This window comes from Anomaloglossus baeobatrachus, chromosome 3 (genome assembly GCF_048569485.1).
Source record: "Anomaloglossus baeobatrachus isolate aAnoBae1 chromosome 3, aAnoBae1.hap1, whole genome shotgun sequence".
Lineage (NCBI taxonomy): Eukaryota > Metazoa > Chordata > Amphibia > Anura > Aromobatidae > Anomaloglossus > Anomaloglossus baeobatrachus.
The window spans coordinates 607,910,325-607,930,252 of NC_134355.1; the positions used below are offsets into that span (position 1 = coordinate 607,910,325).

At 45.4% G+C, this 19,928-nt stretch overlaps 1 protein-coding gene across 2 annotated transcripts in view; it reads left to right on the top strand.

Moving 5' to 3' along the window:
- Positions 1 to 19,928, top strand: part of TRAPPC12 (trafficking protein particle complex subunit 12) — a 178,434-nt gene that overhangs the window by 38,495 nt on the left and 120,011 nt on the right. For both annotated transcript variants that reach the window (XM_075341077.1, XM_075341076.1), the window contains exon 4: positions 1,048 to 1,161. In XM_075341077.1, the coding sequence (XP_075197192.1) occupies positions 1,048 to 1,161 (114 nt within the window). The remainder of the gene's footprint in view (positions 1 to 1,047; positions 1,162 to 19,928) is intronic.

Genomic DNA, 19,928 nt, shown 5'->3' on the forward strand with positions numbered 1-19,928 from the left:
AGCAGACATTGAAATAAGACACGCAGGGCTGAATTTTCTATTTTAACTCTTGCAGCATGCTGTCTTAAGACTACATTGCACAAACCTGCTGACAATCTTTTTTAAGTGATGCTTTACAGATTCTTAGACATTGTCTGCTGATCTCTGTGCTTGTTTTGTGTCTCTTGAATGAACGGTTGATGTTCACATTGGCTGCCAAATAGATACCACTGATATGAAGTGATGTAAGGTGGGCAACATAACAGGTTATGTATTTTTTGGGGGGTATGGTATTGTGGCTCCCTCATAGAACGCTTATGGCATGGGAGAGCGCTCGTGTCCTGAAATGACTGGTAACACAACAGCTGCTCCGTGCATCGCTCCGTCACATCAGCTAACGCCATAAATCATCTCTGCTCACAGCAGCCATGGAAAGAACTGACTCTTTCTCATGCTCCAATAAAGAATTATTATATTTTATTTTTTTTTTTCTAATTTTGCAAAAAATGTTGCAAAAATATTCACTTTTCCCACAGATTACATCAATATTGAGGATGCAGTAGAGGATACGGGCACCGGACTGGCTATACATAGCTGGCAGAGGAGGTCAGAGTAGACTGCTCAGCTTTATTTTCTGGCCCCCATCAATGATTGTGTGAATACAATTTATAAAGTTAATTTTCTCATTTTTTTTTTAATCAAATCCTTTTTCAGGACCGTAAAGAAAAAAAAAAAAAAGAATAGGCGTCCTCCATTATATATGCAGCGAGTGCCTGCTTTCACCCTCAGTAAAGTTTAGGCCATTAACATCTCTGGAAATGGAGGGGGGTTTACTGTTTATAATATTGTCGGAGTCTTCTCGCTCTAAACAGCGCCTCATGCTTGGCTTCACTTACTGCCTAATTATACGTACAGCTTTGACAAATGACATCCCTGGCTTTCCTGGCCATCTTTACTGACCTTGTCATCATTACTGATGACTAGATCGAGCCGCTTCAAGCAAATGAACCAGCTGAGCGTTTTATTGGCATCATTTATTAGTCACCATCTTCTGTTCTCTTCCCACAGAATAGTAAGAATTGGCGAGCTGCAGTCGACCTGAGTGGGAGGCTCCTGAATGCCCACGGGCAAGGGTATGGCAAGAGCGGTCAGCCGACTAACCACACCACGGACTCGCTGCAGGTGAGAGCCACACTTATCGCTGGGGTCGCCAGCTTTCAGTAAAACACTAATCACGCAGAGAATAATGGAGATTCTGGCTGTCGTGTTTTTATAGTGGGGAAGTCAGAAGACACAAAGAAGAGGAGCTGCACCCCTCATGTGGGCAGTAATATTTTATTGAACACTCATGAGTAGAAACCTGAATTAAAAAACACAAAAAAGTGTAACAACCAAGCCCAGCCTAAAGATAATGGGCAGATCCATACCACGTTCTCCGTTCTGATGTCTATTTTTGCACTTGCCTTTCATCCCTCATATTTTATTTTGAACTAGCTATAGTACCCGTCGTTGCCCGGGATAGTAACGAAGTCTCTCTCCCGCTCTCGCTCTCCTGCTCTCGCTCTCCTGCTCTCGCTCTCCCGCTCTGGCTTTCGCTCTCCCGCTCTGGCTTTCGCTCTCTCCGCTCTGGCTTTCGCTCTCCCGCTCTGGCTTTCGCTCTCCCGCTCTGGCTTTCGCTCTCCCGCTCTGGCTTTCGCTCTCCCGCTCTGGCTTTCGCTCTCCCGCTCTGGCTTTCGCTCTCCCGCTCTGGCTTTCGCTCTCCCGCTCTGGCTTTCGCTCTCCCGCTCTGGCTTTCGCTCTCCCGCTCTGGCTTTCGCTCTCCGCTCTGGCTTTCGCTCTGCCGCTCTGGCTTTCGCTCTGCCGCTCTGGCTTTCGCTCTGCCGCTCTGGCTTTCGCTCTGCCGCTCTGGCTTTCGCTCTCCCGCTCTGGCTTTCGCTCTCCCGCTCTGGCTTTCGCTCTCCCGCTCTGGCTTTCGCTCTCCCGCTCTGGCTTTCGCTCTCCCGCTCTGGCTTTCGCTCTCGCACTCACTCTCTCGCACTCACTCTCTCGCACTCACTCTCTCGCACTCACTCTCTCGCACTCACTCTCTCGCACTCACTATCTCTCTCTCTCTCATTCTCTCTATCTCTCACTCTCTCCCACTCACCACAAAATCATATTAACTGACACATAAGCTGTCTTATACTAAAAATGTCCTTCGTTGCCTATAACAACCATTCAGAGCTCCTATTAATGACCTGTAGCAAAATAGAAGCAGAGCTGTGATTGGTTGCTATAGGCCACCTGATAAATATCCAGACTAAAGGGTGCTTTACACGCTGCAACATAGCTACCGATATATCGTCTGGGTCACATCGTTAGTGACGCACATCCGGCGCCGGTAGCAACATCGCAGTGTGTGACACCAAGGAGCGACGATCAATGATCGCAAAATCGTTCAAAAACGGTGATCGTTGACACGTCGCTCCTTTCCTTAATATCACTGCTGCCACAGGTACGATGTTGTTCCTGTGGCACTATACATCGCTGTGTGTGACACCGCAGGAACGACGAACATCTCCTTACCTGCGTCCAGCGGCAATGCGGAAGGAAGGAGGTGGGCGGCATGTTACGTCCCGCTCATCTCCGCCCCTCCCGCTTTTATTGGCTGGCCGCTTAGTGACGTCGCTATGACGCCGAACGCACCTCCCCCTTGAGGGAGGGATTGTTTGGCGGTCACAGCGACGTCTCTGACAAGGTATGTTCGTGTGACGCTGCCGTAGCGATAATGTTCACTACGGTAGCGAGCACCAAATGTCGCACGAACGACGGGGGCGGGTGCTATCGCGCTCAACATCGGTAGATATCGCTAGCGATGTCGCAGCGTGTAAAGCACCCTTAACTGTCAAAACAGCCAATATATTACCTCACACATCCAAACAGTAAGTAAGTAGGTTTTTTGGGTTGAATAACTGCGAAGTGCGGGGTTAAAATTTGCACTCAAACCATTGTCTATGATGTTCCCTGAGTCCAATAAGGTGTCTGTGCAAAATATTGTGATTGTAAATGCCACAGACCGGATTCCTTTAGCGGGGACACACACACACACACACACACACACACACACACACACACACACACACACACACACACACACACACACTCTGCTTTATATATTAGATTTCTTATTATATGAATTTATAGCCAGTGTAACGGCCATCTCAGCGGAATGTCTTCCTTAGCCATTAGCCCAACCCCTCCATCACCCATAGAACGTTAGAAGCACCAACTGTTATTTCAGCAATGAGGAAATCTATCTTCACCAAAGACCTGAATTTACCTTGAATTATCAAGTATTTCTACTGAAAGATCAGTCCTGCTGGAGAAAGAAGCAGATTTGTTAGACAAGATATATGACAGAGTGTCTATCGATTTACGGAAACAAAAAATAAAATGTGTATTTCTCATTATTATTTTTTTTTTCTTTTGTAATTTATTTTATTCTGAATTTTTTTTGTTGTAGCAAGTGTTTTATTTGTTCATTACTTATTTGATCATGTTATATGAGGGCGAGTCAAAAATGACTCGCACTCAGTAAAATTTATTTTTAATCAAGTTTCAGAAACAACAAACGTTCATTTTTCAATATACACCAATCTCTGTGCTTTTCCATACACTTCCATGCTTTTCCATACACTTCCGTGCTTCTCCATACACGTCCATGCTTCTCCATACACTTCCGTGCTTCTCCATACACTTCCATGCTTCTCCATACACTTCCGGTGCTTCTCCATACACTTCCATGCTTCTCCATATACTTCCGTGCTTCTCCATACACTTCCGTGCTTCTCCATACACTTCCATGCTTCTCCATACACTTCCATGCTTCTCCATACACTTCCATGCTTCTCCATACACTTCCATGCTTCTCCATACACTTCCGTGCTTCTCCATACACTTCCATGCTTCTCCATACACTTCCATGCTTCTCCATACACTTCCATGCTTCTCCATACACTTCCGTGCTTCTCCATACACTTCCATGCTTCTCCATACACTTCCGTGCTTCTCCATACACTTCCGTGCTTCTCCATACACTTCCATGCTTCTCCATACACTTCCGTGCTTCTCCATACACTTCCATGCTTCTCCATACACTTCCTTGCTTCTCCATACACTTCCGTGCTTCTCCATACACTTTTCTCCATGTCTCAAGAAGCTTTCACGAATCCACCTCTGTCTCCTGCTCCTCATCAGACGTGAACGTTTGTCCTTGTAGGGTGTCTTTTAGGGGATGATTTGCCCCATAATCCACTTCACTCGTGTATCCAGCAGGATAAGTTCATGGGCACACTCCATGTTGTCATCCGTGGTGGACAGGCGACCAGCTCCTTCTTCATGGCTGACACTTTTGCGACTTTCCTTGAACTTCTCTCTCCATTCATAAACTCTTCTTTCAATAAACAATAAATATCATCACAAAACTTTTCACATCACAAAATATAATAAAAAATCACCGCATGCTGCCCCTCCTTCGTGCAGTTCACAATAGGGCAGCCTCACACCGCATTCACAAACAATCTGACATAAGACAATCTGAGCTGCAGCAGCGAGTGGAGGAGAGACCGTGATAAGACAGTGCGGCTACAGAAGTGTTCATATACCGTATTTTTCGGACTATAAGGCTATGTGCCCACGCCGCGGATTTGCCGCGGATTTACCGCGGATTTTCCGAAAATCTACAGCAGCGGCACTTCCAAGCCATTTCAATGGCATTTTGGAAATGCTGTGTCCATGCTGCGGATTTTTCCGCGGCGGATTTGCCGCGGATTTTGATCCGGAAAAATCTGCAGCATGTCAATTATTGTTGCGGATTTTGGTGCGGATTTTGGGTATAGAATGGGGGGAAAAAAAAAAAAAATCCGCATCAAAATCCGCAGCAAATCCGCGGCAGAAATAAGGTGCGGATTTGCCGCGAAAGTCGCGGATTTTCATGCAGAAAAATCCGCAGGTACATTCTACCGTGGACACATAGCCTTAGACGCACCGGACTATAAGACGCACCCTGGTTTTAGAGGAGGAAAATAGGAAAATAAAACTTTAAGAAAAAAAATGTGGTCATGACACACTGTTATGGGGCGAGGATCTGCTGCTGACACTGTTATGGGGGTAATGTCCCCAAATTCTCTACTAAGGTACCCCATCCTGGTAATGATCCTCCTGCCTTGTATATGATCCTGCTATAAACCCCCATCCTGCTTATATACCAGCATCCTGCTCATATTCCCCCATCCTATTCATATACCCCCATCCTATTCATATACCCCCATCCTGTTCATATACCCCCATCCTGTTCATATACCCCCATCCTGTTCATATACCCCCATCTTGTTCATATACCCCCATCCTGTTCATATACCCCCATCCTGTTCATATACCCCCATCCTGTTCATATACCCCCATCCTGTTCATATACCTTCATCCTGTTCATATACCCCCATCCTGTTCATATTCCACCATCTTGTTCATATACCCCCATCTTGTTCATATAGCCCCCATCCTGTTCATATACCCCCCATCCTGTTCATATACCCCCCATCCTGTTCATATACCCCCCATCCTGTTCATATACCCCCCATCCTGTTCATATACCCCCCATCCTGTTCATATACCCCCCATCCTGTTCATATACCCCCCATCCGTCCTGCTCATATACCTCCATCGTGTTCATATACCCCCATCCTGTTCATATACCACCCATCCATCCTGCTCATATACTCCCATCCTGTTCATATACTCCCATCCTGTTCATATACCCCCATCCTGTTCATATACCCCCATCCTGTTCATATACCCCCATCCTGTTCATATACCCCCATCCTGTTCATATACCCCCCATCCATCCTGTTCATATACTTCCATCCTGTTCATATAGTTCCATCCTGTTCATATACCCCCCATCCATCCTGTTCATATACCCCCATCCTGTTCATATAGTTCCATCCTGTTCATATACCCCCCATCCTGTTCATATACCCCCCATCCGTCCTGCTCATATACCCCCATCCGTCCTGCTCATATACCGCCATCGTGTTCATATACCCCCATCCTGTTCATATACCTCCCATCCATCCTGCTCATATACTCCCATCCTGTTCATATACCCCCATCCTGTTCATAAACCCCCATCCTGTTCATATACCCCCCATCCTGTTCATATACCCCCCATCCATCCTGTTCATATACTTCCATCCTGTTCATATACCCCCCATCCATCCTGTTCATATACCCCCATCCTGTTCATATACCCCCCATCCATCCTGTTCATATACTTCCATCCTGTTCATATACCCCCATCCTGTTCATATACCCCCCATCCATCCTGTTCATATACCCCCCATCCATCCTGTTCATATACTTCCATCCTGTTCATATACCCCCCATCCATCCTGTTCATATACCCCCATCCTGTTCATATAGTTCCATCCTGTTCATATACCCCCATCCCTCCTGCTCATATACTCCCATCCTGCTATATGCCCCCATCGTGCTCATATACCATCCTGGTATATGGCCTGTATCCTATAGCACAGAGAAAAAAAAAACAAACGTTTATACTCACCTTTTGCTCACTCCCTCCAGCACCGATCATCTTCCTCTCTGCGCCGCTGACCTGTGTGTGTGGAGCCGTTCCCCTGCAGCACGCGATGTTTTCCTGTCTGTGCCGATCAGCTGATCAGCACAGATCAGCTGACCGGCACAGACAGGAAGACATCGCGTGCTGCGGGGGGAACGGCTCCACACACGGGGACGGGTGAGTGTACTGATTCACTGCACCCCGCGCTGATAATGATGTGCGGGGGGCAGTGAATACAGCCGCACATGATCACTCCAGGCTGTAATTGCCAGGGGTGATCATGTGGACCGGCTCTTTACTATGCGCGCGTCCCCGCTCGTCCTCCCGCCCACCTGTCAGCGCCGGCTTCTGCGCTGAGAAATGGGCGGGAGGATGGGCGTGCATATGTAATGAGCGGGCACACGTGGTCACGGCAGGCTGCTATAGTAGCCTGCTCGTGCCCCCGATGACCCGCTCCACCGCAGCACCCTCATTCCCCGCAGCCACAGTCAGACCATAAGACGCACGCCCAACTTTCCCCCAACATTTGGGGGAAAAAAAGTGCGTCTTATGGTCCGAAAAATACGGTAACTAGGGGTACATTTTCTTCTCACACGCGTATATCTTTTTTGATGGAGACTTTTACTCGTATTTCAGGAGATTTAGGCTGTGTGCACGTTGCGTAAATACATGCAGTTACGCTGCGCTTTGTAGCACAGCGTAAGGGTATGTGCACACGTTGCTTTTTTTTCCGCGCGGAAAAAAACGCACCCTCTGGCAGAGGGGAGAATTGTAAACAATGCTTTTTGAGAAACAACGCATCGAAAACGCATGCGTTTTTCATGCGTTTTTCATGCGTTTTTCATGCGTTTTTCATGCGTTTTTTTAGGTGCGTTTTTTAAGACTTGTCAGTGATAATAAAGTTGGTTGAACACAGACCTTTGGAAAAAAAAACCTGTGATGTCATTTCCTTCTCCACATTCTGTTTGGATAAATGGGAGGGCTTGGAATGGAAGGAGCACCATTTGAATTTTGGAAAAGTTGAAATAAACTTCGCGCACCAAGCCCCTTAGGTACCTATACGTCAGAAAACCCCCACAAGTGACCCCATTTTGGAATCTGCACCCATCAAGGATTTTATTCAGGAGTATATTAAGCATTTTGAATCCACAGCTACTTCACCCAAAATGTTGCTGTAGCAACAATATTCTCACTTTTAGGCCCGCTTCACATGTCAGTGAAAAACACTGACGTTTTTCACTGGCGTGTAAAACACGCACATGTCCCTCCGTGTGCCGTGAATCACGGCACACGTGGGTTGTCTAAGTGCAATCAGGGCTCCGTTCTCCGTGGCCCGTGATTGCACTTAGAGATTAACTCACCTGCACCCGCTCCCGCTCTCCATGGTGCTGATCGCTCCCGCGGTGCAGCATCCGGCCGGCGCTGACCCCCGCAGCAGCTGCTTCCGGGTCGGCTGTGTCGTGCATCATGAATATGCGCGACAATAATGAGCCGGCACAGAAGGAACAGGGAGGACGGGCTGCAGAGGACATCGCTGGAGCCGGGTGAGTTAAAATGTTTTTTATTTTAAAAGCACGTTTTTTTCTGGCACGTGTTTCACGGATCACACCACTGCGTGGTCCGTGGGACATCAGTGATGCCAGAAAAAAATGGACATGTCTCCGTGCGGCAATCACGCACACGCGGGTACGCCGCATGGAGACACGTGCAGTGAAAAATCACTGACGTGTGAGCAGACCCATTCATTATAATGGGTCTGCGTATGTCAGTGATCCTGGTACGTTTAAAAAAAAGCACAAACGTCCCAGAATCACTGACGTGTGAGCAGACCCATTCATTATAATGCGTCTGCGTATGTCAGTGATCCTGGTACGTTTAAAAAAAAGCACAAACGTCCCAGAATCACTGACGTGTGAGCAGACCCATTCATTATAATGCGTCTGCGTATGTCAGTGATCCTGGTACGTTTAAAAAAAAGCACAAACGTCCCAGAATCACTGACGTGTGAAAGGGGCCTAAGGCTATGTGGCCATGATCCAGCGACACGGCGTCTAGTACACAGTGCCAGCCTTCCTGCAGCTGCCCATGCCCACGATTTGGGTTCAGGCTGCTGTGGAGCTCTATGCTACCTGCAGAGAACACTCTCGTCTCCGCAGCATAAATTGCTGAGGCTCGGGAAGCCACGCTACCGGTCAGTTTATGCTGCGGAGAAAAGAAGCACAGTGGGCATGGGATCTCCAAAAATCCTTCCACTGTGCTTCTACTGCACAACGCAGCGTTATGGACGCAGGGAAAACACTCAGCGCCCATAACGCTGCAAACCCTGATTGTGGACACACAGCCTAAAAAGCGTCAATGGATGAAGGGATGTCAAATATATAGAACGTCCTACCCCCGCCTGCATATTCTAAGCTGGCACCTTTAGTACCTTTCATGTGGCACTAAAGGGTGCCTAGCTTAGTATTTATCCAATAAAAAAAAAAAAAAAAAAAATGAAAAAAATGGCGTGGGGTCCCCCCTATTTTTGATAGCCAGTCAGGGTAAAGCAGACAGCTGTAGCCTGCAAACCACAGCTGGCAGCTTCATCTTGGCTGGTGATCAATTTGGAGGGCTCCCCATGTTTTTTTTTTTATTTTTAAATAAAGAATAAAAAAAAAATAACGTGGGGTCCCCCCAAATTAGATCACCAGCCAAGGTGAAGCTGACAGCTGGGGTCTGGTATTCTCAGGGTGGGAAGAGCCATGGTTATTGGACTCTTCCCAGCCTAAAAATAGCAGGCCGCAGCCGCCCCAGAAGTGGCGCATCCATTAGATGCGCCAATCCTGGCGCTTCGCCCCAACTCATCCCGCGCCCTGGTGCGTTGGCTAACGGGGTAATAAATGGGGTTGATACCAGATGTGTAATGTCACCTGGCATCAAGCCCAGCAATTAGTGATGTCACGGCGTCTATCAGACACCCGACATAACTAATTGACAGTAAACAAAAGCAAAAAAAGACAACAAAAAATGTTTTATTAGAAAAAACACTCCCCAAATCATTCCCTTGTTCTCCAATTTAATAAAAAAAAATGGGTCCGCAGAAATCCATATGGATGTCCCACGTCGCCTCTGGACCTTCTAGAATATGGGGGCACGTTCAGGAAACGTATCCCCCATTTTCTAGGAGGGCAGACCCTCCATTTGAGGAGAGTGGGTGCAAAAATCTGCACCCACTCTCCCCGGGTCACAGCTGCAGACTGCGAGCAGCCAGCACAGCTCTCTGAACACAGTGCTGGCTGTCAGCTGCTCTGCACATGTGACCGGCCAGCGTGCACTGAAGGAGGAGGGGGCCGCGGGGGATCAGCGCTGCGACCGGACAGGTATGTATGACACCGGGGGGAATAGGGGGTGAACGGGCAGGGCCTGGGGAACAGTTTTCTGTCGCATGTGTTATTGCACATGCGACAGAAATCATAGGAGCAGGGCGGCCGGTGCGCTACTGTGCGCGCGGCCATGTTGGATTTTCGGGAGGGGGGTCGGGGGTCGGGGCGGGCACTTTGGCGACACCGGGGGCTTTGCCAGGAAGTGAGGTCAACAGGAAACCTCTTGACCTCACTTCCAGGTAAATGCCTGCGTTCTGGCGTGCCGACAAAGGCCGCGGACCGCAACAAAAAAGCAGGTCCATGCGTTGTGGCTGCGTTCTGACCCCACATCATTGATTTCAATGGGGGAGAGAACGCAGCCACAACGCACAAAAGAAGTGACATGCTGCTTTTCTTTCCGCACCGATTTTTGGCATCCAAAACGCTGCGGAAAGAAACGCAGCATGTGCACTGATTTTTCAGCTTTCCCATACACTTTGCTGGGAAAGCTGAACGCATGCAATTTGCCACTGAAACGCTGCGGTTCAAAACGCAGCGTTTCCGCGGTAAAAAACGCATCGTGTGCACACAGCCTAACTGCATGCGTCCTGCGTCCCCTGCACAGTCTATGGAGATTGTGCAGGGGGGGGGGGGGGGGGGGGGGGGGGGGGGGGGGGGGGGGGGGGGGGGGGGGGGGGGGGCCGTGCGCACGTGGCGTCTTAGAGCGCAGCACTTCGGCTGCTGCCCGAAGCGCTGCGTTCTAAGAAGTGACATGTCACTTCTTCCGTGCGCTTTGCCGGCAGCTCCTGCTCTGTCTATGGCAGGAGCTGCAGGCAGAGCGCATGGAATCTGCTTTTTTTTTTTTTCTCTACGGACATTTTCTGCAGCGATTTGAAGCGCACGTGTGCTCTTCAGATCGCTGCAGAAATTTCTGCAGGGCTAGTACGCAACGTGCGCACATAGCCTTTCATTGTCTTTGGCCGGCTCTGGTTCATTTCACTTTCTTTGTGTGTTTTTTAATCCAGGTTTCTACTCTCACTTATGTTTGATTGTCCAGTAATGTATTACTGCCTGTATTAGGGGGTCCAGACCCTCTCCTCTTTGTGTCGTCTGACTTTTGAGTTGTACTTATTATACATGTGAGACTAAAGCCCACTTTACACGCTACAATGTATCTGACGATGTGTCGGCGGGGTCACGTCGTAAGTGACGCACATCCGGCATCGTAAGTTATATTGCAGTGTGTGACAGGTACGTGCGATTGGGATTGAACGGTAAAACGTTCATCGCATGCACGTCGTTCATTCCTCATGAATTGAACGTCAGGTTGTTCATCGTACTCGGGGTAGCACACATCGCAGTGTGTGACACCCCGGGAACGATGAACAGATCTTACCTGCGTCCTGCGGCTCCCGGCCAGCAATGCGGAAGGAAGGAGGTAGGCGGGATGTTTACGTCCCGCTCATCTCCGCCTCTCCGCTTCTATTGGCCGGCTGCCGCGTGACGTCGATATGACGGCGAACGTCCCTCCCACTCCAGGAAGTGGACGTTCGCCGCCCACATCAAGGTCGTATGGACTCTGGTAAGTACGTGTGATGGGGGCTAATCGTTTATGCGGCACATTCAACAAAATTGAACATGCCGCACATACGATGGGGGCGGTTACGATAGCATACGATATCGTATGCAGAATCGTAACATGTAAAGCAGGCTTAACACTCCATTTATTACCTGGTTGTGCCCACTGGTTTTATCTTTTTTTAAATTGTCTCTCCAGTAAGGAGACAAACTCTAGTGCCACCTATTGGAAGCGGCAATCCTAAAAGTCAAAAGTGGCCTTCTAATAAGCCTTTTTATATGACTAAGGATTTATGCCAGATCAGAACCCCAATTTGCAGACACGGTGTTTCGGGGTGATTGCCCCTCGTCAGTGCAAAGTATGGGTGTCTGATCTGGCTTATTAGAATCTATAGTGGGGACCACGGGTGCCCATCTTTTTGTAATACACGGTGTCTGATCAATTGACTCACAGCTCGTCCCTTTGTTTTTTTGTTTTTTTTCTTCCTTTCTTTTTTTACTGCCTAGGTGGTCTTTTAATATGCCCATTTTGATAATATTTACATGTTCCTCACTGTTAGTCATAGGGGTTTGCATGGAGCGGCTACAGTCACCCTAGACTATACTGTGAGCGGCGGGTGTAATCACTTGCCTCTGACAGCCTGCGCTGCACATACATGTTGCAAAGAGAACTGTGAATCAATGTGCTGAGGAGCAGATTACAGCTGCTCACAGTATAGTGGGCAATGACTGTAACCTTAACTTGACTCAAAGCCAGGGGCTGCAGGGAGGATAAAGGTTAATTTCCTCCTAGAAGCTGCACTGTCAGTAAGGCGGCATTTTATCGCTATTTACCTGCAGATTAACCCTATATCAGCAGGAATACATGAATTTTGCACATAAGGGTCAGCACACATGACAAGTAATATGCAGTGAGTGGAATGCAATAAATAATCGCATTCCACTCAGACCAATATTACTCTATGGGGCAGCTCCCATGAGCGATTGTTTTCTCAGCCCTAATCGGACCAAGAAAACAGTCACAGCATGCTGCGGGTGGAATGTGATTTTGTTCCACTCGCACCCATTCAAGTCTATGGGGCGAGAGAAACATCGCACTGCACTCGGATGACACCAGAGTAACGCAAGAGCAGTGCGATTCTCGCATCAGCCAGCAACGGAGATGATGGAGAGATAAATCCCTCCCTCTCCTTCGCAGCGTGGCCCTCCCCAACTGTGGTCTGATCGCACGATCGCACCACAGTCACATGACACTTCCCTCCCGCTGTGCTGCGAGGGTGAGCGGAGTGTCATGCGAGGACTCGCACTAATTCTCGTGTGGAGTGGCCTCAGCCTAACAGTTTCCCTTTTAACATTATAGCCAAATCTTGGCAATCTCATAGAATACAGTTGCAATGTATGAGAGATGAGATCACAACTAGGCCTGATTCAGATATCTGTTTTGCAAGTATGTTTTCTATCTGCGATTTTCATAGAACACATACCCAATATTGTCTCTGGGGCTGTTCACATGCTCTTGTATTTTACAGACTGCGTTTTCGTTCCAAATCATGGAAACGTGTCTGATTTTTCTGTTATCAGAAATGAAAAGTACCAATACAAGCTTGTGAGTCTGAAAAAATAATTTACAGCACATGGATGGCGTCAGCAAACGGTCCGTGTTGCCTCCATGATTTTCCTAGGGTATGCCCGATCACTGATCAACCGGAGGTGCTCAGAAGAAATAATGTTTAATAGCGTAGTCTTCAGCACTCAAATGATAAAACAATACTCAGGAGATAAAGTTGTGCTTGCTGTGACTATATCATTTTAATTTGCAGACAGTTGCTAGTCTGTGGAGCAGAGCAGACAGGCTAGCCTCATGCCCATCCCATCAGTTATCTTAGGCAACCATGACCCGCTGGCTCGTTCATTGGTTGTCTTTCATTGGACCATGTGATCCTGTAACCCAGTCATCTTGTTATTACAATTTTCCCTTAAGTCTTCACTAGTGATGAGTGAGCACTATCATGCTCTGGTGCTCGGTAGTCGTAACGAGCAGTTGGATGCTTGGACAGGCTCGACCAAGTATAATGGAAGTCAATGGGACACAGTTGTTCGGAAGATCTTTTGCAAAAATGCTCAACTTCCCCATTGACTTCCATTGTAATCATTACACGAGTCGAGCCCATCCGAATGTACAACTGCTCGTTTCGAGCACCATGCACCAGAGCATGATAGTGCTCGCTCATCACTAGTCTTTGCACTTGCCCATTTTATCTGCTTTCGAAAGATCAGTTTTAAAGGGTTGATCTAATCGTCTCTCTTCAGGAGCGCACCAGTCCCCGGCTTCCTGCTTTGTGTTCGTGAAGATGATCTACAATTCAGATAAGTGGGATGTTGCCACAGCTGGTCCACAGTGTGTGCTCTACCATGCAGTAGCTTTGCCTCTGCAGTATGGCATCAGTGCAGGAGGATTGATGATTGTGAGAGTCAGCCCTCTGGTCGGCTTCAGAGTGCTGTGATCAGGCACTTAAGTATAGACCCTGCAAGTGGTATGCGCTCCTTACCTAGGGAGGCATGCACTCAGACCTCAGGGTTTCCAGTAATCTAGGCAACAAGCTGCACACTATACTTGAGAATGGATAGGATGTTAAATAGGTTGAAAATTGCAGCGTAGCTAGCTTTTACAAGTAGTTTTTCCATTTTGCCTCCAGTTCCTTGACAAAGTTTTCATACCCTATAAACGTTTCCATATTTTTTCATGTTGCACTCAATAACTTAAATGTATTTTATTGAGAATTTGCTATATACCAACACTAAGTAGGAAGTACTTGTGAATTGTAAAGGAAATGATACATGGTACTGTAAGTATTTTTTTTAAAAATATAAATTTGAAAATTGTAATGTCGTTTGTAATTAGCCCACTAAATAAAATCTTCAGTGACCAATTGCATTCAGAAGTCACCTAATTAGTAAACTGAGTCCACCGGTGTATAATTTATTCACAGTATAACTACATCTGTTCTGTGAAGTCCTCAGAGGTTGGTTTGAGAACATTAGGAATCAAACATCATAATCAAAAAAGGAACACACCAGACAGGTCAGGGATAAAGTTATTGAGAAGAGTAAAGCATGGTTAGGTTAAAGAAAAATAAATAGCCCAAGCTCTGAACACATCACAGACCATTGTTCAATCCATCATCCAAAAATGTAAGGAGTATGGCAGACCTGCAAACTGACCTTGGCATGGCTGTCTACCTAAAGTGACGTTACAAGCAAGCAGCGCATGAATTAGACAAGTGGCCAGGAGGCCCATGGTCACTCTGGAGGAACTGCAGGGATCCACATCTCAGATAGAATTTGTTTACAGGATGACTATAAAGAGGGCTTTACACGCTACGATATCGTTAATGTTTTATCGTCTGGGTCACGTTGTTAGTGACGCACATCCGGCGTCATTGACGTTATCGCAGCGTGACACTTACCAGCGACCTCAAAAAGTGGTGAAAATCGTTCACCATGGAGAGGTCGTCCCAAAACCAAAAATCGGTAATGGTTGATTATCGATGTGGTTCGTCGCTCCTGCGGCAGCACACATCGCTGTGTGTGACACCGCAGGAGCGAGGAACATCTCCTTACCTGCCACCGGTCGCAATGCGGAAGGATGAAGGTGGGCGGGATGTTACGTCCCGCTCATCTCCTTCCTCCGCTTTGATTGGCCGGCCGCTTAGTGACGTCGTGGTGACGTTGCTGTGATGCCGAACGTCCCTCCCCCTTGAAGGAGGGATTGTTCGGCAGTCACAGCGACAACGACGACCAGGTAAATGCGTGTGACGCTGCCGTAGCAATAATGTTCGCTACGGCAGAGAATACACTATATCGCACACACGACGGGGGCGGGTGCTTACACACCCGATATCGCTAGCAATTGCTAGTGATGTCGTAGCGTGTAAAGCCCGCTTTATTCGTATACTTCACAAATCTGGCCTTTATGAAAGAGTGGCAAGAAGAAAAACATTTTGAAAGCAAGCTATAAAGAGTCTTGTTTGCAAAAAGCCATGTAGAGGACACAGCGAGGATGTGGGAGAAGGTTCTCAGGTCAGATGAGATTATTTGGGGCTAAATGCAAAATGCTGTGTGGCACAGGACTAACACTGCAAATATAAAAAAAAACAAACTGACCAACACCTCTGAATAAGACAAGTGTGAACAGGTGCAAGCCAAGACAATTAGTCAAAGTAACCAAAACATACAGCTGCACTCTGAAATGCTATAATACTGTATATAAACATTGAATATATGAAATTGGAATTGCATTACTGCTATAGAAACTTTGGGTTAAAAAATGAGAATTTTCGCACAAAATTGCAAATTCGTGAGAGTCCAATTGCCAGCAACTAGGCATCCCCTTTGTTGGGACGCTATCCTTTTACGCCTCTACCCATGCTAAAAGCCTACAATTTTATGGTCAGGCAGTCTCCAGCTCTAATTAAAAATACTCTAGGCTGTTGGGAGGAATGCTTAGTCAGAAGGGTGTGTACTACATACAGTATATCAAAAAACTGACTAGCACCTCCAAGAATAAGACAAGTGTGAACAGGTGCAAGCAGAGACAGTTAGTCAAAGTAACCCAAAAATACAGCTCAACCCAAAATATCACTTAAAATCTCAATAAAATACAGTTATGCTCAAAAGTTTACATACTCCTGCAGATTTTTTTGCTTTCTTGGCCTTTTTTAAGAGAATATGAATATAACACAAATTATTTTTTTCCACTCATGGGTAGTGGTCGGGTGAAGCCCTTTATTGCCAAACTACTGTGTTTTCTATTTTTAAATCATAATGACAACCAAAAACATCCAAATGACCCTGATCAAAAGTTCACGTACTCTGGTGATTTTGGCCTGATAACATGCACAGAGGTTGATACAAATGGGTTTGAATTTGAAAAGATTTGTCAATGGATCTATGGGAAAAGATAGCTGAATTGTATAAAACATGAAAGGGATACAAAAAGATATTCAATGAATTGATAATTCCAGTCAGCAGTGTTCAAACTGTAATTAACAAATGGAAAATCAGGGGCTCCATAAAAACCAAACCACGATCAGGTAGACCAACAAAAATTTTGGCCAAACTGCCAGGAAAAATGTTCGTGATGCAAAGAAAAACCCACAAATAACATCAGCTGAAATACAGGACTCACTGAAAACTAGCGGTGTGGCTGTTTCAAGATGCACAATAAGGAGGCACTTGGAAAAAAAAATGGGCTGCATGGTCGAGTCACCAGAAGATAGCCATTACTGAGCAAATGCCACAAGTATCTCGCCTACAATATGCCAAACGGCACAGAGATAAGCCTCCAAACTTCGGGAGCAAGGTAATTTGGAGTGATGAGACCAAAATCGAACTGTTTGGCCACAACCATAAACGTTACATTTGGAGAGATATCAGCAAGGCCTATGATGAAAGGAACACCATTCCTACTTTAAAGCACAGAGGTGGACCGCTGATGATGTGGGGATGTGTGAGCTACAAAGGCACAGGAAACTTGGTCTAAGTTGAACAAAAGATAAATGCAGTACGTTAGCAGCAAATACTGGAAGCACTTTGCACTCATCAGCCCAGAAGCTGCGCCTGGGACGTACTTGGACGTTCCAATATGACAACGATCCAAAACACTAGGCCAAGTCGACCTGTCATTGCCTACAGCAGAACAAAGTGAAGGTTCTGGAGTGGCCATCTCAGTCTCCTGACCTAAATATCATTGAGCCACTCTGGGGAGAACTCAAGCACGCAGTTCATGCAAGAAAGCCCAGAAATTTACAGGAACTGGAGGCTTTTCTCCAAGAAGAATGGGCAGCTTTTACCATCTGAGAAAAATAAAGAGCCTCATCCACAACTACCACAAAAGACTTCAAGCTGTCATTAATGTTAGAGGGGGCAATACACGGTATTAAGAACTGGGATATGTAAAGTTTTGATCAGGGTCATTTGGATGTTTTTGGTTGTCATTATGATTTAAAAAGAGAAAACACAGTAGTTTGACAATAAATGGCTTCACCCAACAACTAACCATGAGCGGGATAAAAAAAAAAATTGTGTTATCACTCATATTCTATGAGAAAAGGCCAAGAGAGCAAAAAATCTGCCAGGGTATGTAAACTTTTGAGCTCAACTGTAAATTTTCGTTAGTGGCTGTAACTTGAAAAAATGTAGAAAAGTTCACTGGCTATGAATACTTTTTCATGGCACTGTTTTTAAGAACTTGAGACAACCCCTTTAAGACCTTATCTGGTCACTTGCTGCCTGATACATCCCACTCTTGACATATACCATTGCAATAAGATAATCAATATACTGGCTATTAATGTTATGGCTGATCTGCGTCTATTTTCAGGTATTGTGGGGTCTCCTCTGGCAGGTTTCTGCTGTATACATATGGTATTGGTCTTCAGATGATGCCATTTATTCTTCAGTCTGCAAATTAATGGAAGTTGAAACCGATAAGTATATTTTCTAGATAACCGTTCTTGCTCCTCCAGTGTTCAGCGTCGCTTCCTCTTGTTCCGGTTTTCTGGCTTTAGGTATATTGCCTTGTGCTTTAGCTGGGAATTCTGATTTTGGTGCTTGGCAAAGGTTCTCTATAACCAGGATGACAATAGCGCCACCTGCTGATACTGATGTTCATCACAAGTGACCTCTGGTTGGAGCGAGTGTCTATTAACAAGGTCTAGTTAAAATTACACTTTATAAAAGCTGAAATTGGGGATTTTTTTGTCTTCCATAGATGACCATTCTGACACTTTATACAGATATGCAGCTGCAGCACAGAGTTGTGATACCATCCTGTGCATATAGTCCTATGACAACGTACCCAAAACAGATCCAGATGCTTAGGGTATACTCCTAGTGCCGGAGTACATTTACTTTACAAGCATCACTGCCCATCCTGTATTTATAAGGGGCATGCTCAATGCTCTCACTATTTAATAGTTACCGGTATATAAAGTGCACTTTTTACTGACATCATTTCTGTATCAACACCTCACATCTTAGAAGATCCCAGCTTGCTGTAATTAATTGAAATCATCATTGGTTATTGGAGATAATGGAATACCTTTTAAGTCACAATTTGCCAAGTTCAGTTACTTCTTCCCGAAAAAATTAGATTTGCAGCAAATTGATTTATGAGGAACCACAAAACTACAAAGCCTCCAATTGCACTGAAAAAAATGTGTGTAACACTCTTAGGCCCTAATTTCGTTCAAGCTCTTCAAAGGGAAGGTGTCATAGAAAATAAATAAAGAATAAAAAAAAAAGTGAAAAAAAAATAATATATATATACTGCATATATATATATATATATATATATATATATATATATATATATATATATATATATATATATATAGCATATATATATATATATACTGCATATATATATAGCATATATATATATATATATATATATATATATATATATATATATATATATATATATATATATATATATATATATATAGCGCATATATATATATATATACATATACTGCATATATATATATATATATATATATATATATATATATATATATATATATATATATATATATATATATATATTAGTATACACAGTACTGACCAAAAGTTTTAAGGTGGACACACCTTGTCATTCAAGGGGTTTTCTTTACTTTCATGACTCTGAAAACTGTAGATTCACATTGAAGACATCAAAACTATGAATTAACACATGTGGAATGAAATACTTAACAAAAAGGTGTGAAACAATAATATGTCTTATATTCTGGGTTCTTCAAAGTAGCCACCTTTTGCTTTGATTACTGCTTTGCACACTCTTGCCACTCTCTTGATGAGCTTCAAGAAGTAGTCACCGGAAATGGTCTTCCAACAGTCTTGAAGGAGTTCCCAGAGATGCTTAGCACTTGTTGGCTGTGGAGGCCAGGTCATCTGGCGTAGCACCCAATCACTCTCCTTCTTAGTCAAATAGCCCTTACACAGCCTGGAGGTGTGTTTGGGGTCATTGTCCTGTTGAAAAATAAATGGTGGTCCAACTAAACACAAACCATATGGGATAGCATGCCGCTGCAAGAAGCTGTGGTAGCCATGCTTGTTCAGTATGCTTTCAATTTTGAATAAATCCCCAACAGTGTCACCAGTAAAGCTCCCCCACACCATCACACCTCCTCCTCCATGCTTCACGGTGGGAACCAGGCATGTAGAGTCCATCCGCTCACCTTTTCTGCGTCGCACAAAGACACGGTGGTTGGATCCAAAGATCTCAAATTTGGACTCATCAGACCAAAGCACAGATTTCCACAGGTCTAATGTCCTTTCCTTGTGTTCTTTAGCCCAAACAAGTCTCTTCTGCTTGTTGCCTGTCCTTAGCAGTGGTTTCCTAGCAGCTATTT